Source organism: Diabrotica virgifera, chromosome 9, assembly GCF_917563875.1.
Source record: "Diabrotica virgifera virgifera chromosome 9, PGI_DIABVI_V3a".
Lineage (NCBI taxonomy): Eukaryota > Metazoa > Arthropoda > Insecta > Coleoptera > Chrysomelidae > Diabrotica > Diabrotica virgifera.
In genome coordinates this window covers 154,115,173-154,135,312 of record NC_065451.1, presented here as the reverse complement: position 1 = coordinate 154,135,312, position 20,140 = coordinate 154,115,173, and the positions used below count along the sequence as shown (strand labels likewise).

General features: G+C 32.2%; 1 protein-coding gene across 1 annotated transcript in view; it reads right to left on the bottom strand.

Moving 5' to 3' along the window:
- The window catches only part of LOC126892253 (zinc finger protein 271-like), a 129,591-nt gene extending 111,858 nt beyond the window's left edge, over nt 1–17,733 (bottom strand). Inside the window, exons 1-2 of the mRNA XM_050661747.1 lie at nt 17,079–17,733; nt 4,469–4,621 (exon numbers count right to left, since the gene is read on the bottom strand). Coding sequence (XP_050517704.1) covers nt 4,469–4,621; nt 17,079–17,379 — 454 coding nt within the window. The 5' untranslated portion in view covers nt 17,380–17,733. The remainder of the gene's footprint in view (nt 1–4,468; nt 4,622–17,078) is intronic.
- Nucleotides 17,734–20,140: the final 2,407 nt, after the last annotated feature.

The following is a 20,140-nucleotide window of genomic DNA, read 5'->3' as shown; positions in this document are numbered from 1 at the left end:
CCCGGCAAATTTGGAGAAAGATTTAGAAATCTATGACGATAGAAGTGAACCCGATGATGCATCAGAAAGGGGCGATTCCTATTTACCCGAAAGCGACGAAAAAGAACCTCATTTCATCCAACAAGCTGAATTAAATGATTTAGTTCGAGATCTTCACTTGTCCAAAGAACATGCTGAACTCTTAGGTTCTAGATTGAAACAATGGAATTTACTAGCCAGTGGAACCAAAGTTACAACATTTAGGAACCGTAACCAGGAGCTATCCTCGTTTTTCACTATGCAGGATAAAATGTGTGTTTGTGTTAATCCAAATGGGGTTATGGAAAAATTATGATTTGCACATAACCCAGAAGAATGACGTTTGTTTATAGATTCTTCTAAATCAAGTCTAAAAGCAGTTCTGCTCCATAATGGCAACAGAAGACCATCTATTCCTCTTGCACATGCAGTTGACATGAAAGAAACACACGAGAGTATGTCGCTTATCCTAAATGCAATAAGCTATGCTCATAGAAGTGGCAAATATGTGGTGACCTAAAAGTCATCGGATTATTACTAGGTCTTCAGGGAGGATTTACAAAATTTTGCTGTTTTCTTTGTCTTTGGGACAGTAGAGCAACACAGAGCCATTACCAAGTTACAGAATGGTCTCCAAGAGATCAATATATTCCAGGTCAAGCTAACATTAAGAATATACCTCTCGTTGATCCCCAAAACGTTCTGTTGTCTCGGTTACATATTAAACTGGGATTGATTAAAAATTTCGTTAAAGCATTAGATAAAGACGGACATGCGTTTAAACACCTTAAAAAATTTTTTCCTACATTAAGTGACGCGAAGCTGAAAGAAGGGGTATTTGTTGGACCACAAATCAGAAAACTACTAAGAGATCAACAGTTTGATGAAAAATTAAGTGATATTGAGTTAGCTGCGTGGAGATCTTTCAAAAGAATTGTTTCCGAGTTTTTGGGAAACAAAAAAGTAGAAGATTACCAAAATGTAGAAGAACTACTTAAAAACTACTGCAAAATGGGCTGTCGTATGTCTCTAAAAATACACTTTTTGCACTCCCATTTAAAATTTTTTCCCGGAAAATTTGGGTGCGGTCAGCGACGAGCAAGGAGAAAGGTTCCACCAGGATATCTCACAATGGAGCAACGCTACCAGGGAAGATGGGATTTAGCAATGTTGGGAGATTACTGTTGGTTCCTCATGAGAGAAACTGATACAGAATATAAAAGGAAATCAGCGTTTGCAAAAAATTTGTGTTCCAAAAACTTACCATAGTTTTTATTCTAGTTCTAAAATTGTATAATATAGTATATAAGTATTTTTATAAAAAATATTAATATTTCTATAACTCAAAATATATACGTGATGGAAAATTTTGGTGTTTGAATTCGTAATCAGGATGCTTTAAACTTCCCGATACAGCTATTTTTACATCAGTCGCAACTTTTTTTTCTTTTTTGTTGACTAGTGTAATTGTTATAGCAGAAAGTGTTAGTTTACATTTTTTGTTTAAGCATTCAGACGTAAGATTTTGCGGTTAGAGTTCGTGTGTATGTAAAAGCCTTTTTATTATTACCAGTAATAGTAGATAATACTTTATACATTAACAACAGAAAAACGTACATTAGAAAAGTTTAGGCAGTATACTTGCCGATATGAGTTGAGCATTAGTGGAAAAAGAGAAGCAATATGCAAAAAAAGAATGTGTGTGTGTACTTTGTACGCACGTAAGAAGTTATACTTCTATTATAATATAATTTCAACGAAATAAATATACCTACTTAACAGTTACAATACAAAAAATTAACAATAATTACCAAAAATGAACCAAAACGAAATGAAATGCCAAATATTAAAAAAAAAAGAAAAAAATATGAATCGTCCGAGATTTGAACCCGCAATCTCGCGATTTTTTGATCTCTGGTCCAATGCTCTACCAACAAGGCCATCAAGCCGCATGCAACTTACCTTTCAGATATACATAATTATACATCACGGTGACAAGTGAAATATAAAAATAGATGTTTTATTATTTTACGCCCAAGGAAGACAAATCCAAAGACACAAAATTACAATAAAAAAAACCTTTTAAACCACCATTTTCAAATTGCGCAAGTTGTATTATTAATATTAATGTTAACAAATGAAATATAAATATTTTGACGTTTCACAATTTGACAATTCACTTTTAACTGCAGTGCCTTAAAATTTTTAAAGCACTAGTGCCTTAAAGTAGCTTTTTTAACGCTCCTATGGAGTCCTAAAAATTGCATTTTTAACACCTTTGTAGAAAAATATATTTAAAAACACTAATATATTCTTTCCACATCTTTTCTGGACTGATACATACATAAATTAAAACATTTTGAAGTATAACTTCAAAGATATAATATGAAAACTATTTAAAAAGGCAGTATAACTATTAACTAACCTTTGTTGTTTCTCTTCCCACAAATTTTAAAACGCACAACCATACATAACCAAACCGTCAACCGTCCAAACCACAGCTGCGCTACAGCTGCCATATTGGATAATTTTTGGCATGTCATTTGAACATCCAATCAGAACAAAATTATAATGCGCATGCGCCGGGATCGTAGGTTTTAACATATAAAAATTCACCCTCATATCGCGCGTAAAGAAGTATAACTGCAAAAATGTTTTGTTAGTACTTTTGGGGAAACAAATAATAGTAAATAGACAAAATGTAGTCTCTGGAATATTCAAGAACGATCAACGAGGACGATCCGAACCCAAAAATAAATGGTCTCAAAAAGTGCTTAACGATGTTCTACGACACATTAACAGCTTCCCGGCATACGAAAGCCATTACTGCAGGCAAACATCATCGAAGAAATATTTACAGTCAGATTTGTCCCTGACAAAAATGTTTGAACTTTATAAAGAGGACAGAGATGAATGCGTATCCAAAACAATTTATTCCCAACAGTTTCACAAACTTAACTTGGCCTTTAAGAAACCCCGAAAAGATACGTGTTATAATTGCGACCTCCTAAAAATAAAACTTGCTTATGCACCCGAAGAAGAAAAAGAGACCCTACTGTTGGAGCAAATCAATCATCATACGGTAGCAGAAGAAGCTTACGGCGCTAAATCAAGAGACAAACAAATTGCTAAAGAGTCCCCTAATACAGCACTGTTTGCATTTGATTTGCAGCAGTGCTTACAAACCCCATATTTAAAATCGTCAATTGCATTTTATAAGGGACAGTTGTGGACCTTTAATTTAACTGTCCATAACTTAGCGACCAACGAGTCCACATGCTACGTCTGGGACGAATCTGTTTCTAGAAGGGGTGGTAACCAAATCGCGTCATGTTTATACAAACACATTATAAGTCTTCCATCGGAAACTAAGAAAGTTTGCTTCTATTCAGACACTTGTGGGGGCCAAAACAAAAACAGCCATGTTGCTGCAATAATAAAAGTGTTGAAAGAAAAAACGACCATCGAATCAATAGACCACAAGTTCTTGGTGAGTGGACATACGCATATGGAGTGCGATGTGGATCATGCCACTATCGAGAAGGAAAAGAAGCGAACAACTATGATAATTAACCATCCTTATGATTGGGTGCAGCTTATAAGAAGTTATAGAAAAACACATATATTTACTGTCCACATTATGGAGACCGATATTTTTTTTTTATTTTGCCGCCTTCCTAAATGGTCGTCTAGTACAAAAAAAAAGTTTCTGAAAGCGGAGAACGGTTTTTGTGGAAAAATATTCAATGGTTACACTATGACCAAGAACACGACGGACTCATCCAATACAAAGAAACGTTAAGGTATGAGGAAAGTTTCACAACAATAAACTTTCAGCGTCGTGGAAGAAAGTCAACAAATCTGAAGGTGGAAAAACTTCACTCAGGGCCTGTACCCATAAATGAAAAGAAAAAGAAAAATTTGTTAGAACTGCTTCATTTAGTTGACAAGGAATTTCATCCATTTTACCAAAACCTAAAAGTATCCGATGTTACAGATACTGATCCGGACCTCCTTGAAGTAGATCCAGATAAGCAGGATTAATACAAATAGATTCTTTGTAACTAATTTTTTTTTTAATAAATTTGCACATTGTTTTTGGTAACAAAATATATTTTATCCCAAGACCTCAACCAGATAACTGAAATTATGTTGTTAAACATGTAAACCGAAAGTGTGCTTAATCAGATAAGTCACTCAAAATCATGCAGCTGTAAATTTTAACAAAATTATGTTTAATAAACCTCAGTATAATAATTATTATTATCTAGCAGAAAATAAAAAAAAAAAGAATATATCTATCACCGGATTTACTAGAAGTCCGAAAACCTATTATCTGCTCTCCTGAAAAATTTACTAATCGTGGCATATCTGCTTATTCACGCTCGCCAGAGAATTTAGAAAAAAGGGTCTAAGACGAACTGTATGTGAATTTTTGTTATCTACTTACCTTCTTCGTGTGTTTGTTCTTCTCCATATGACGCAAGTTTTTTTTCATCTTCTACTTCAATTTTTAACGAGTATTCATTTAAGCCTGAATCATCAAATGTATCACATATACTTTCTATATTGGACTCCTCTTTAATTTCATTTTTGAAGCTATCTAAAAATGCATAATCCGCCTTATTAGAATACAGTGATGAGCGCGCTAATAACCGACAAAACAGCGCAAAAGATGGAAAACGTATTAAGTTGTGAGATAAAAAGAAATGGAACTAGTAGAGCTGGGACATTTAGCGATATTAACCTATAAATTTACATTATATTGATTGCTCCCCACCTTTACACGTATCAGAGGAGTATGTCAACTAAAACTGTCACTCTGACAGTAGTAGTTTCCAAACTCGTCCGATACGTCTAAAGGTAGGAAACAATCAATATAATGTAAATTTATTGGTTAATATCGCTAAATTTCCCAGCTCGACTAGTTTCATTCCTTTTTATCTCACAACTTAATACGTTTTCCATCTTTTGTGCTATTTTGTTGGTTATTATTAGCGCACTCATCACTGTATATTTCTCCTCCATAGTTGAAAAATAAGCATAGAAGAATTTTAACCTAATCTACATTAAATTTAAAAATTTCAATTAAATTTTTCTATATTTTTGGGGATAAATGCATTAATAAATAAATAGGCTTAAGTTTATCTGTTTTTTAGTTCTTTGACTATTTTTGTGCAACAATATTGCCTACTTAACTCTTAACTACTGATGTGATGTTTCAGAATATAGACACTAACATAACAAACGGACAACAGATTGCAAACTGTTTCCGTCAATTTTTTTCAACAGTTTATTTGATACAATCAAATATTAATAACTTGGAAGTAAAGGGAAACAACAATCTTTTTGTACCTAATTTTTCAATATCAGTGAAAGATATTTTCAGTAGTAATTGCACAAGAGCTCTGAAATTATTGAATTTTTCCCGAGTGACACTTTGACAGTTTTAATTTCACGAGCCGAAGGCGAGTAAAATTATGTCAAAGTGTCACGAGAGCAAAAATTCTATATTAATTTCAGAGGTCGAGTGTAATTTGTTGCGATTATTTCATGAATAAAACTGTTCAAAACCAAAATTTTATTGTAAATTATTTATGTAAGTACCATTAAACACACAGTTTTTATAAATATTTGACGATTGAAAGTCATCACTTTTATAACTTTTAAAACATTAATTGTCATTAATGTCACTGAATGTATTTTTTTGTAGCAACGAAGGGCATCTGACGTAATATACTTAACGACGGGAGATTATCAAAAATTATCGATTTAATTCAGATTTCTGTAGCTTTCTATTGGTCAGAATCTCCTATGAATGAAATAATCAACAACATTTTATCCCTACCCAATAAGTTAAGCAGTGGTCCAGATGGTATTCCCGATTACTTTCTAAAGAACTGTATCTATTCGCTAACTAATAGATACAGATACTCTTCTGTTTGAGTCATCAGTAAAGACATGAGTTTTCCCAACTTTATGGAAGCACTCTTATATCTGCCCAATTTTTAAATCAGGTAATAAACAAGACATAACAAATTATCGAAGCGTTTGTAAACAATCCTCTATATACCAAAACTTTTTGATAGACTAATGCACAATCAATAAAAATTTTATTGTAAAGAGCGCCTAATACACAATCAACATGGATTTTCTCAGAATAAATCAACGGCAAATTTAGTACTCTTTGAACAAAAAATATTAAACGCGTTGGAGAATAAAAGTCAGATGGATGCTATTTATACTTACTTCTCCAAGGCATTTGACAGAGTAGATCATAACATTAGGAAAATTAAATGCTTTTGGCTTGTCATCAATCCTTACAATGGTTCAATAGCTTTTTAAGAGATCGCACACAGCAGGTGAGAATAGGTTGTTTTAATTCAAATAATTCATGTGACATCAGGAGTACCCCAAGGAGCTCACTGTTCACCTTTGTTATTTAATATATTTGTGAACGATATATCAGAATGATTTAGAAATTGCGATTTCCTGATGTTTGCAGATGATTTGAAATTATTTAAATCTGTAGATTCAAATGTTGACATCGAACATTAATACAAAAAGATTTAGACCGGTTGAGTATTTGGTGTGAGAATAATATTTTGCATTTAAATGTTGCTAAATGCTGCTATATAAGCTTTTATAGAGGCAATAAAAAATATGATACTTCTTATACAATCAATGAAAATTAATTGTCTTATGTCAAAACAATAAAAGACTTAGGAGTCACATTTGATGAACAGTTGCGTTTTGTGCAACACATAAATAATATAACAGTAAATGCATTAAAATCTTTGGGCTTTATCATTCGCAACTGTCTGAGACTATCTGTATGGGCTTTAAGAACGGTATATTATGCTTTGGTTGTATCTAAAGTGGAATATGTATCTATTGTATGGTTTCCACAATACCAAGCTCATTCTACTATGTTGGAGAGAATGCAGAATAAATTTTTGAGATTTGTGCATACAAATTAACATACGCATTACGAATCATGATTATACCTATATTTTAAAAACACTCAACATGAATTTATTAAAAACTCGACGAGATAACTCGGATTTGGTATTTGTGTTTAAATTATTAAATGGTTTAATTTGCTGTTCTGAACTTCTCCAATCTATTAATTTATATGTTCCCAAAAGAAATCTCAGACATGTTGATTTGTTTTATATACCTTTTCATTGAACAAACTATGGTATGCATTCGCCCATTGAGCGAACACTAAAAATTATAAACGAGAATAACTTGGAAATATTTGGTGTCTCCTTGGCTGCTTTTAAGAATCGGATTAAAAGAGCTTAACAGGCACTTTTTTGTTTATTTTAATTGATTTGTGTAATAGATGTAATATGTGTAATGGATAACTATTAATATTTTGTTTAATGTGTAATTAAGACTTTAATTTTACTCTAGTTTATAAGAAATTACAGAAATTGATTTTATACTGTATGTTTTGTAATAGGGGTAATCCCGTATATAAATAAATAAATAAATTTAAAAATTTTAATTTATTTTTCTATATTTTTGGGGATAAATGCATTAATAAATAAATAAGTTTAAGTTTATCAGTTTTTTAGTCCTTTGACTATTTTTGTGTAACAATATAGCCTACTTCACCCTTAACTACCGATGTCATGTTTCAAAATGTAGACACTGACAAGAGGTATGTCATACCATTGCCATTCTCATTTGTTTTTAATATGCATTTGTATTATATTACTGTAGATATTTTACAATACATCAAAATAGTAATTTAAGTTTATATGTGTATATATCCATGCCCCACATATGCGCTCATACTGTTCGCCACAAGATCAAGGCGCGAGACAGGAGAGCAGAGTCGAATATTACCATCAGCAGCAATAAGACGTGTTTGTGCCTAGTAATGAAACAAAAGCTACCCTAGTTTTGTAAGTGTTATCAATAAACATATTCACAAATTCACTATAAATGTATTACTTAAGACGAAGACGTGTAGATCTAATAGAAGACGACGACGAATAAAGAAAAATCCAAAAGACCTACATTACTGTATTTGTTTTTTACATCAAATACGGAATGATTTTCACACTGATGTACATTAAAATGCTGTTCCAAATAAACTTTATTTTTTCAAGAAAATTATGAATGGATGCTTAGTATTAAAAAAATGGCGGAGGTTCTTACAAAGTCCTTTAGAACTGAATTACACAAAAACTAACATTGGTAACTGGAAAATAGTATAATGATGTTGAAAGGACTTGAGAGAAAAACAGCTGGATGAACTTGCTGCCATACTAACAGCGAAAGAATACTGAATGGACTGTTTTTTACTATAGATATGTAAACATTGACATGCGGTATGTGATACCGCAAGAAAATTTTCAACATATCTCAAGGACTAAACCATACTAACTAAAACTGCAGAAGTTGGGAGCAGGTACAACTACACACCACTTGAAGGTATACTGATGGTTTACTAGGAATCTTTTATAAAACCACACTTAGTGATGTAAGAAGAGAATATTCTCAAGAGAATATTCTCGAGAATATTCTCGGCCAGAAAATTATTTTCGAGAATTTTCTATATTGTTTTTGCCAATTCACCTAGTATATTTTTTGCATCCCAAACATTATTATTCTTGAAGCTTAAACACCTACTTGCCGCTCCGCTCATGAAATGCTTTTTCGCTTTCACGCGATATTAGATCAAATCCCCGAAAATCTGAGTAGCCGGGGCTGGGTAATCCCATGAACCACTAACTAGGGTGTTTACAGTGTCAGTATTTATTGTTTTGGTGCAATATTAACGTGCAAATCTTTAGAATGGATCGAAGTAAAGCATAATTTACTAAAAAACCTAAAACGCTGACTATACTACTCGCGAAGTCGATCGAAGTTCAGTGAGTACGAGAGTGTAGACAGGTTGTTCATGCGACTTTGTTGCGCCTCGGCCTACTTGCATTCTGTGGCGGTTTTTGAGACCAAGTCAAAAGAACTGAAGTCCTTATCGCCCGGCGTGAATGTGTTCCTCGCGAAGTAGAATTAGTGTGTAGTGACGGGTACTTCGGACTTCGGTGAACTTTCCCGAAGTAACTTCGCGAGAATGTGGTGCTCACTTTAAAAGGAATATATGGAATTACTGTAAAATTAAAAGTGTACATGGTAAAACAAGTACTTTTACAAATTTTGTGATAGTCAATACTTGAAAAATGCAACAAGAATGACAAAACATTTAGTAAAATGTGTTAAATGTTCGGTGGGAGCGAGACAATTATATTTGAAAAGAATCAACAGACACATTTATCAACTGCTTTTCAGCCAACACAGCTGTTAGGTTCGTCCAATGACGGTAAGCATGCCTTCATCCAGTGCATCGACTGAAAGAAGTTTCAGTACTTATGGTTTTATCCACTCCTCTAAAAGAAACCGGCTTACTGGTGAACGGGCTGATAAGGTAACTTTTATTGCTCACAATTTAAAATTGTTAGACATAGACCAATCCATGACTGAGCTGGCGACTAGTGAAAAACAAAATCCTACAACTTCTCATCAGTACTTTAAAATGCAGAATGTAGATGACCAGGATGAGCTAATGATAGAAATAGATTCTGAATCTGAGGCCTCATCTTTTTCAGATTAGCTCACCACATCCAGTATTTCCTGTTAAGAAAATTTCATTTTTTTTGTCAAATAAATTTTGTTTTCTGTTATTTTTGTATTTTCTTATATATAAAGAACACTACTGTTTCGTCTCATAATTTTGTATATAATTTAATGATTTTTAATACCCTATTTCATCTTTAACAATATACATAAGCGCGTCATAAGGTTCATTCTCAGAAAATTCTCCATATCGAGAATATTCTCGGGAATATTCTCCGATTTTTCATTCTCGAGAATTTTCCAACACTAACCACACTCGCGATCATAAAAAGCGGGTCACTCGATGAGTTATTCAAGTTAGATGTCGAATTTTCTAAACCTATTGTCCGATTTGAGTGATTTTTTAGTATGTTATAGCCTTATTCTTTAGCAATATCGCTTTAACAATTTTGTTGCTAGGCCGGTAAATTTATTTTATGTTTTCCTAAATATGGTGTTTATTCCTAAAAGTTCGGAACACCCTGTAGAAAGTTTTAACATAGATAAAATATTGAAATCAAAACTCAATTGTAGCCTTAGGGTCTCTTAACATTTTCTTTTTTGATTTATTTGTTTATGTTGGATAAAAAAAATTAAGCACGTTAATAACTAGCCATGTTCTTCATCAATACAGGGTGTTTCTAAATAAGTGCGACAAACTTTAAGGGATTATTCTGCATGAAAAAATAATGACAGTTTGCTTTATAAAAATATGTCCGCAAATGCTTCGTTTCCAAGATACGGGATGTTGAAATTTTTCTTACAAACTGACAATTTATTTATTGCTCTAAAACCAATAGAGATATGCAAATGAAATTTGATAGGTTTTAAGAGGCAGTTATGGTGGATTTTTTGACATACAATTAATAATTCTATATTCACTATTGGCATGCATACGGGTATAAACATTTTAGATACATCCCGTATGCACGCCAATGGTGAATATAAAATTCTTAATTGTATGTCAAAAAATGAGCCTAACTACCTCTTAACATCTACCAAATTTCATTTGCATATCTCAACCGGTTTTAGAGCAATAAATAAATCGTCAGTTTGTAAGAAAAAATTCAACATCCCGTATCTTGAAACCAAAGAATTTGCGGTCATACGTTTATAAAGCAAACGGTCATTATTTTTTCATGCAGAATTGCCCCTTAAAGTTTGTCGCACTTATTTAGAAACACCCTGTATTGATGAAGAACATGTTTAGTTGTTAAGGTGCCTAACTTTTTTATTATCTAACATAAACAAATAAATCAAAAAAGAAAATGTTAAGAAAGCTTAAGGCTACAATCGAGTTTTAATATCAATATTTTATCTATGCTAAAACATTCCACGGGGTGTTTCGAACTTTGAGGAATAAACACAGTATGATTGTTACACCCGGTATACAATGACAATTTACCTGTCTAACAACAATATTATTATGGTGATATTGTTAAAGAATAAGGCTATAACATACTAAAAAAATGAATGTGTGTGTGTACTTTGTACGCACGTAAGAAGATATTCTTCTATTATATAGGTAATTTAAACGAAGTAAATATACTTAACAGGTTATTTGTATTTTATTTAAAAATTAAACTAACTTTCTTATCTACCACTTTCAAAAAATTTTTATTAAAACAACCAAAAATAAAAAAAAAATATGAATCGCCCAGGATTTGAACACGCGTCCTTCCAATCTCGGAGCTAACGCCCTACCAGCTACTCCAGCGAGGTCCTTGTAATTGACATGTAAGTTTCGGATATTATGCCTACAGAATATTTTATTATTTTACTACAGAGAAACACAAATCCAAAAACACAAGAATTATAATAATTAATACATTTACTAAAAACACTAATATATTCTTTTAATGACTTATTTGCACGGTTACAGATACATACATACCTATCTTGAAAGATTAGCAATTAACTACATGCTGTCTGTGTGCGCAGGCGCGCAGATTTATGTACAATTTTACCCTCAATCGAATCGCCGCTAAAGAAGAATATCTTCAAAAATCATTCAAATCGGACAACAGGTTTAGAAAATTCGAGACATCTAACTTGAATAATTCATCGAGTGACCCGCTTTTTATGATCGCAAGTGTAGTTTTACTTCAAAATATATTTTTGGCAGAATATGGCATACTGCATGTCAGTGTTTAAGATTTAAGGGAATAAAGAATAGAGAAATTCTTATTTTAAAAAAATTTAAATATGATTTGAAAACCTTTTGCAGACCAAACAAGCAATATCCTTATTAAAAAATGGCTGCACCCCAGGCCGGAAGGAATACCTGGGGTCATATTTTCGAATTCAATCGAATATTTTCGCATACGAGTTAACTCGAATGAAAAATTTCGTATACGAACGTGAATGTGTAACGCCCTTCGAAATGTTATACGTATATGAGAAGAATTAGCACCGGCAACACTGCAAATTCGAATAACATTGTTATTTGAATTAACTTATTTGTTAACTTATCTGTCATCTGAAGAGTCACAATGTTGCCATACTTTTTTTGTCTATTTCTTGTATAATTTCAATCAATGGTATAATCGCAGTATTAAAAACAAATAATGTTATATATACTGGGGTATAATGTACAAGAATAAGATTGTATAAGAACGTTTAATATATAGGGTAGGTGGGGGCAAAGGTACGCATTTTCTAAATTTTCATCTCTAGTGAATCTCCTAATGCTTGAATTGGCACAGAGTATAGATGAAAGTGAAATTGATACATTTTGTAATCATATTAGGCAAATGGAAACTCTTCAATATTATTTTTGTAGTGTTGATAACTATTTGAAAAAAATAATTTAAATGCGTACCTTTGCCCCACCCAATGGGGGTGATACCCAATGGGGCAAAAGTATGCATGTGTGTACTTTTGCGGATTTGAGACATTTTGCAATTGAGACCAAATTAGCTGATAGTATATCAAGCTCAATTTGATATTCACTTTGAAGATTGACTTGAAACATGCATTTGCCAAGTCTACCTCATTGGGGGCAAAGGTACGCACTGCGAACGTTTGCCCCATTTCAATGTTCGCAGTGCGTACCTTTGCTCCATTTGTGTGAGTACTTTTGCCCCATCCGGCAACCAATAATATATCTCACCTCAATATGAAACTATGCACATATGAACTTCAAACTGCCATGTAGAAGAAGACTTCTAACAATAAACTTTCAACATGCCTAACCAATAATAATCTGAGTTTGAAAGATTAAGAATTAGAATCAATCAATTTTTAAGAAAAATTAAATCAAAAGGTACAAAAATAATTTTTATCTCATTTTTGTTGTTGTGTTCGCCCTGATTGCGCCAAAGTTTCTCATTCAATGCTACTGAGTAGTACAAACATATGCCACAAGATGTTGTCGCCAACATACAGTGCGGTGGAATAAGTGTTGCCCCCCCCCCCTGTTAACTTGTTTATTTTAAGAATATAAGCAAAACGCTCAGACAGGTCGATTTTTAAACTAATCATAGTATATTATAGCATCAACGTTTCGAACTTTACGCGATCCCTCTTCAGGTGACAGCCATAACTTTGATTTTTTTAAATGGGAAAGTACATAATGTGACACCTCATTTAAAATCTCTTAAAATACTGAGTTCAAAAATGTATAATACTTTAATCCTGTTTGAGAGCGTAGGCGAAAAATTTCGGTCGAATTCTTTCTAAATGCAATAATTTTTTTCGAATCCTGAAAAAACCAATAAATATTTTTGAAAAATTTAAACGCAGAATGAAATATTACAGTATTCTCGATGGTCTAAAGTCCCTGAGAACTCCTATAATGTTTATTTTAATAAGTCACAGTGGTGGAAAAAAGAGAAAATTTAGTGTGATTTTTAATTTCAAACATATCTTAACTATTTAGAATGGGAAATAAGCCACAATATTATTAAAAAATGATTTTTATTAACGTTTCGACGCCCAAATCGGGTGCCGTTGTCAAAATACAAAATACTATTAATATAAACAAAAATGTTGTTGCTTAGTAAAAAAATTCTTCTAATAATTTATTTAATTTGACTCATTTATATCGGCAATTCAGATACATATGATACATTTTAAAGTAGAAGACTTTAAAATGATATTGCCAATATTTATGAGTTGCGTTCCTGGGACGACTTACTGAAAGATAGTTCATTCGATTGAATTGCCAATATAAATGAGTGAGATTAAATAAATTATTAGAAGAATTTTTTTGCTTAGCAACAACACTTTTGTTTATTTTAGTAATATTTTGTATTTTTTTTTTTTTTTTTTTTTTTTTTGTGACGGATATTCTTGAGTTGGGGTTGATTTCATGTAATCGAATGAACTATCTTTCAGTAAAGTCGTCCCAGGAACGCAACTCATAAATATTGGCAATATCATTTTAAAGTCTTCTACTTTAAAATGTATCATATGTATCTGAATTGCCGATATAAATGAGTCAAATTAAATAAATTATTAGAAGAATTTTTTTACTAAGCAACAACATTTTTGTTTATATTAATAGTATTTTGTATTTTGACAACGGCACCCGATTTGGGCGTCGAAACGTTAATAAAAATCATTTTTTAATAATATTGTGGCTTATTTCCCATTCTAAACAGTTAAAATTGTAAAAATGCCACAAGAAAATAGCTTCAGAACAACTTCAAACATATCATTCAAAAGAAACTTTTCGTTTATTCTAAGGGACTGTCAGCCCTCGGTAATAATCTAATCATTCTGCGTTTAAATTTTTCAAAAATACTGATTAGTTTTCTCAGAATTCGAAAAAAATAAATGCGTTTAAAAAGAGTTCGACTGAAATTTTGTACCTGCTCTTAAAAAGGATTAAAGTATTATACATTTTTGAAATCAGTATTTTAAAATCTGTTAAATGAGGTGTCACATGATGTATTTTACCATTTAAAAATATTAAAGTTACGCCTGTCACCTGAAGAGGGATCGCGTAAAGTTCGAAACGTTGATGCTATAATATACTATGGTTAGTTTAAAAATCGACCTGTCCGAGCGTTTTGCTTATATTCTTAAAATAAACAAGTTAACAGGGGGGGGGCAACACTTATTCCACGGCAATGTATAAGAAGTTACTGAAAAATGTAAGTGCGTACCTTTGCCCCGTGCATACTTTTACCCCCACCTACCGTAAAGATAATGACTTATAGTCTGAACAAAGTATAAAAAAAGGCCATTTTTGGGAGTTATTTTAAGTTTAATCAAATATTAAGATTGCATAGGTATATTAGTAATATCGATTTGCAAAGTCCGCAGAAAGTGTGCTATTTTGTTTAATATTATTTTTGTATCCAGTATTTACACTGATATTTTACTATTTACTTTTCAAAACTTTACTTCAAAGCGATTTTTTAAATGCACCTTTATGTAATGTGATAGTATGAAAAAATTGAGGATATGGCAACAGTGTCATATGTCAAGTTTGGAGCTTACCAAATCCAATGCTAAAATGCATACATAAAGTTCGGTTAGGTTATATTTTCAAGACATAATCGTACAACATGTTCTTTCTTTCTATTAAAGAATTATTTAAACCAGCCATTGAAAATAAATTTCAATGTAAAAATATTGTATACAACAACACAATTAACACTATTATCGGCTAAAACTATCATGACAACTGAGCTGACCTTGAAATGACAACAATAATTCGTATACGAGCATCATGATTCAAATGGTTCATATCCATTCGAGTCGTCATATACGAAAAAATTTGTACACGAAGTATTCGAAAATACAAGACACCAGATTTCAAGTGAAGTTCGTCTAATTTTGTATGAGAAATATGCTTGAATGAATTCGAAAATAGGACCCCTGCAGAACTACTTAAAAATGGTACTGACAAATTAGCTAAAATAATAACAACATTAATGAACAGATTTTTAAATGGAGAATCAGTACCACAGACATGGAAAGAAGGATGGATAACATATATACATAAGAAAGGTGGTAAACAAGATCAAAATAACTACAGAGGTATTATCTTAACTAGCACACTAAGTTGACTGTACAGAAGAGTTCTAAAAGATGTAATATGTGAAGAGTACCATCCATACAAATCAGAGGAAGAAAGCAGCTTTAGGGCAGGTAGATCCACAATAGACAACATTTTCTGTATAACGCAAGTAATAGAAAAAAGGCTGTCAAGAGCCCAAGAGTTGCATTTACTCATGGTAGGTCTAACGAAGGCATATGATACAGTCCCCATTAATAGACTATGGGAAGTACTAGAAAAGAACAGCATAAATGTATCTGTCATACAAGCACTCAAAGAACTGTATAGAAACTCGACATTCGAACTGTATAGAGACTCTAGCCAAAATTAAAAGCGGAAATAATATATCAAAAGGTTTCCAGGTCACTAAACGGCTAAGGCAAGGATGTTGTATATCACCAGTATTATTCAATATATTGATGAAGCCCTTAGACAATGGAAGAAGAAGTGCAATAGAATGAGATTGCGATAGGAGATACGATACTCTACACGCTGAACTATGCAGATGACCAAATTGTAATTGCACAGGACAAGGAAGATCTTGAATATGTGGCAAGGAAACTAATAGAGGAATATAGAAAATGGGGTCTGGAGGTGAATACCAAAAAAACCCAATATCTATGCATACCAAGGAAAGAAACGGAGAACCTGAATCTGGAACAGGAGACAATTACAAGCTGCAATGAATATATCTATCTGGGAATAAATCTAACTAATACAGTAGACTCGCGATTATCCGAGGTAATTGGGACCGTGACTACCTCGGATACAGAAAAACTCGGTTAACACCGAGCTTGGTTATATCGATAGAAAAACACGTAAATGACCATAACTGTGTATATTTTAATGACAAAACCAATACAGTACTGTCTATAAATTTCCTTATCAATATTACTGTTTAAAAAAGTCTGATTGATTTTTACGTAAGCTAGGTTAACTGAGGGGCTCGGATAACCTAGACTCGGATAATCGCGAGTCTACTGTAGTAGAGGAAGAAATGAAGAAAATATTAAAGAAAGGATAGTAAAGGGTAAACAGACTATAGGAGCTCTGAATTCGGTACTGTGGCAAAAAAATATAAGAACCGAAAATAAAAACGAATTTACAACACAATATTAAAACCAGTGTTAACCTATGGAGCTGAAGTCCAGCAATTAACCAACAAGTACAAAGATAAATTACTAGTGACTGAAAGTGATTTTTGGAGAAGATCATCAAGGAGATTTAGACTAGTCATTTGTTTCGAGCTTCTGTCATCTGTCATATAATCTGTGTATATTAAATTATACACAGATTATACAACATATGACAATCGATGAAAAGCCCTATAGAAAGGAGTGGCGATTAGGAACGAAAAGGCGTAGAATGCTATAAAATGAATATAATATACATAAACCTTTTGTATTGTAAACATACATACCATATTCACTGCTTTGACTTCCTTTAGCAGTAGGCTCTAGTTTTATATTATCAACAACACTATTATAATACTGGAATTGTGCTAAATCACCTTGGTGCTGTTCAAATGTCATATCTTCCATTGGTAATTCTGTTTTAATTTGGTTCAAACTAATATCAGAATCTCCTTGCCATTGGTCTTCAATATAGGGATCTAGATAACCTGGAGCAGGCTCTATTTTTATGAATTCAGGCTTGACAAAAATAGTATTCTCATCCTTGATATTTGTTACTGTATCTTCGATTTTCTTTTTTCTTTCCATTTTGTTAATAGAAGACCAAATTTTATGTTTACAAAGAAATGGTTTACTTGCATTAATTTTTCAAGGATAATATGTGTTTATTAATGAATATGTACAGTTTAGTATGGCTACATTCCAATTCAAACAATAAAACCAAAAAATTATGTCTAATCTAATCTATAAACTATTATAAACACTTTCGATCAAAATCAACCATAAACATACCATGTCGATAAGGATAAACATAAACGAGATAAACGACGACATAAACAATAAAAATAAATAATGTCATGTCAACGTCTGTCTCATGTCATTCCGAAAGTGACATTTGAACATGACGTATATCTTATTTTCTGTGAAATTCGTTTCATCCAGTGATGTGGGCATGATGTGGGAGTACTCTGGGCTAATAGGGCTTTTCATCGATTGTCATTTGTTTCGAGCTTCTGTCATGTGTCACATAATATTAATATATCTACGTCATACGTCTTTGGTTTGTATCATTGGTACATACTGGTACATACCAATAACGTACGACGTAGATAAATTAATATTATGTGACACATGACAGAAGCTCGAAACAAATGACTGTGAATGAAAAGCCCTATTAGCAAAATGCAAGGAAAAGTTATTTACCAGCAATTTTATTGCTGGAATCGAATCTAATTATTGAATGTATTAATAATATAGATATGCAAAGTCCGCAGATAGTGTGCTACTTTTTTTATAAACAAAATGGCGCCCGAAAATCGTGTTTTTTTCAATTTTTGCTCTATAACACCGAAGATTTTAATTTTACAACAAAAACACTCAAATAAAAATTCACCGTAATTAAATTCTGCATAGAGACGTGTTTTTTCCCGATTTACTTCGACGAAAACTTTCCCCGGAAAAAGCGGGTTTTGCCAACAACATCTTTAATTTTAACTATTTAGAATGGGAAATAAGCCACAATATTATTAAAAAATGATTTTTATTAACGTTTCGACGCCCAAATCGGGTGCCGTTGTCAAAATACAAAATACTATTAATATAAACAAAAATGTTGTTGCCTATTAAAAAAATTCTTCTAATAATTTATTTAATTTGACTCATTTATATCGGCAATTCAGATACATATGATACATTTTAAAGTAGAAGACTTTAAAATGATATTGCCAATATTTATGAGTTGCGTTCCTGGGACGACTTTACTGAAAGATAGTTCATTCGATTACATGAAATCAACCCCAACTCAAGAATATCCGTCACAAAAAAAATCATAGCATGTGATCTGCCTTTAAAAAGACAACCACATGCAACAGTGACATTAAAATTCTCGCGTTAGAGATCTCATAGTAAATCACGAGGGAAAACCAGGAAAAACCTCGTGATACTATCCCGACATCGTAAGTATTTGGTCTTACATTTAATTTATTCTCAAAATTAATACCAAATTCTGACTTTACTATAATTTTGTTTAAATTATAAATAATATCAATAATACATGGGTATATAAGTAATACTAAAATATAAAATATGTACTAACTCGACTATTGACTTACTAATTGTGGTATTTTCTTTCTATTGACTTCCTCTTTCAGTATGGGTATCCACATCCTACTGCATTCCACCGAGGAATTTGCGACACAATTGGTTTCGTTTAGCATAATTAGAGCCGCTTCTTTGATTTTTCTCTTTTTACTATCTGTTTCTTTCAGGACTATACTTGAATCTCTCCACTGAACTCTATGTTCATTATCCCATGCATGTTGACATATCTGAGATCTATCAAATTCTCTATTTTTAATATAAGATTGATGTTCACTTATTCTAACGTTTAATGGTCTTGATGTTTCACCTATATAAAACTGTTCGCATTCACAAGGTATTTTATAAATACAATTCTTTGTCCTTTCTTGTTCATTGTTAGGTTTAGTTTTAGATAGAATAGATCTCAATGTATTGGTTGTTTTGAATGTTGTTGAAATGTTGAATTTATTTCCTATTGTTTTAAGTTTCTTGGATAGTCCTTTTATGTATGGTATTGATATTTTCCTCGTATTATTTCTTGTGAATGTTGTAGGATCCCGTTCTATGTTGTTCTGTTCCATTTGATCCAATCTTGACAATTCCTTATTTATAAACGATAAAGGATAATCATTTTTTAATAAAACAGATGTTAAGAATTGTTTTTCTTCTAAAAAGGAATTTTCGTTAGAACAAGTAATTTTGGCTCTATCATATAAGGATTTTATGATTCCCTTTTTAACGTTGATGTTGTGATTTGATTTGTAATTGAGATATCTGTTGGTATGTGTTGGTTTTCTATACACTTGAGTCTCATATCCAGTATCCTTCTTTAAGACTAAAACATCGAGGAAAGGCAGGGTGTTATATATTCCTTTTCCATTGTAAATTTTATTGTCTCTTCTTGATCGTTTATAATATTCAGGAATGTATCCAACAATTCTGATCTATGAGGCCATATTGAAAACACATCATCTACATATCTCCACCATACAGTGGGTTTTAAATTTTGTTTAGAAATGATATTAGTTTCGAAATCCTCCATAAATTACAGATCTAATTACAAATGGACCTTATACCAAATTAACGAAGGATCCAACGAAAACACTGGAAAACAAAATCTATAGAACTTTATTCAAATTTAAAAATGATCTAACATACTATCAAAGAAAATTAATTACACCTCATTACAGTAAGTCACCACATTTTTATGGAGTACCGAAAATTCATAAAGCGAACATACCACTTAGACCCATTTGTAGTACCATCAGTT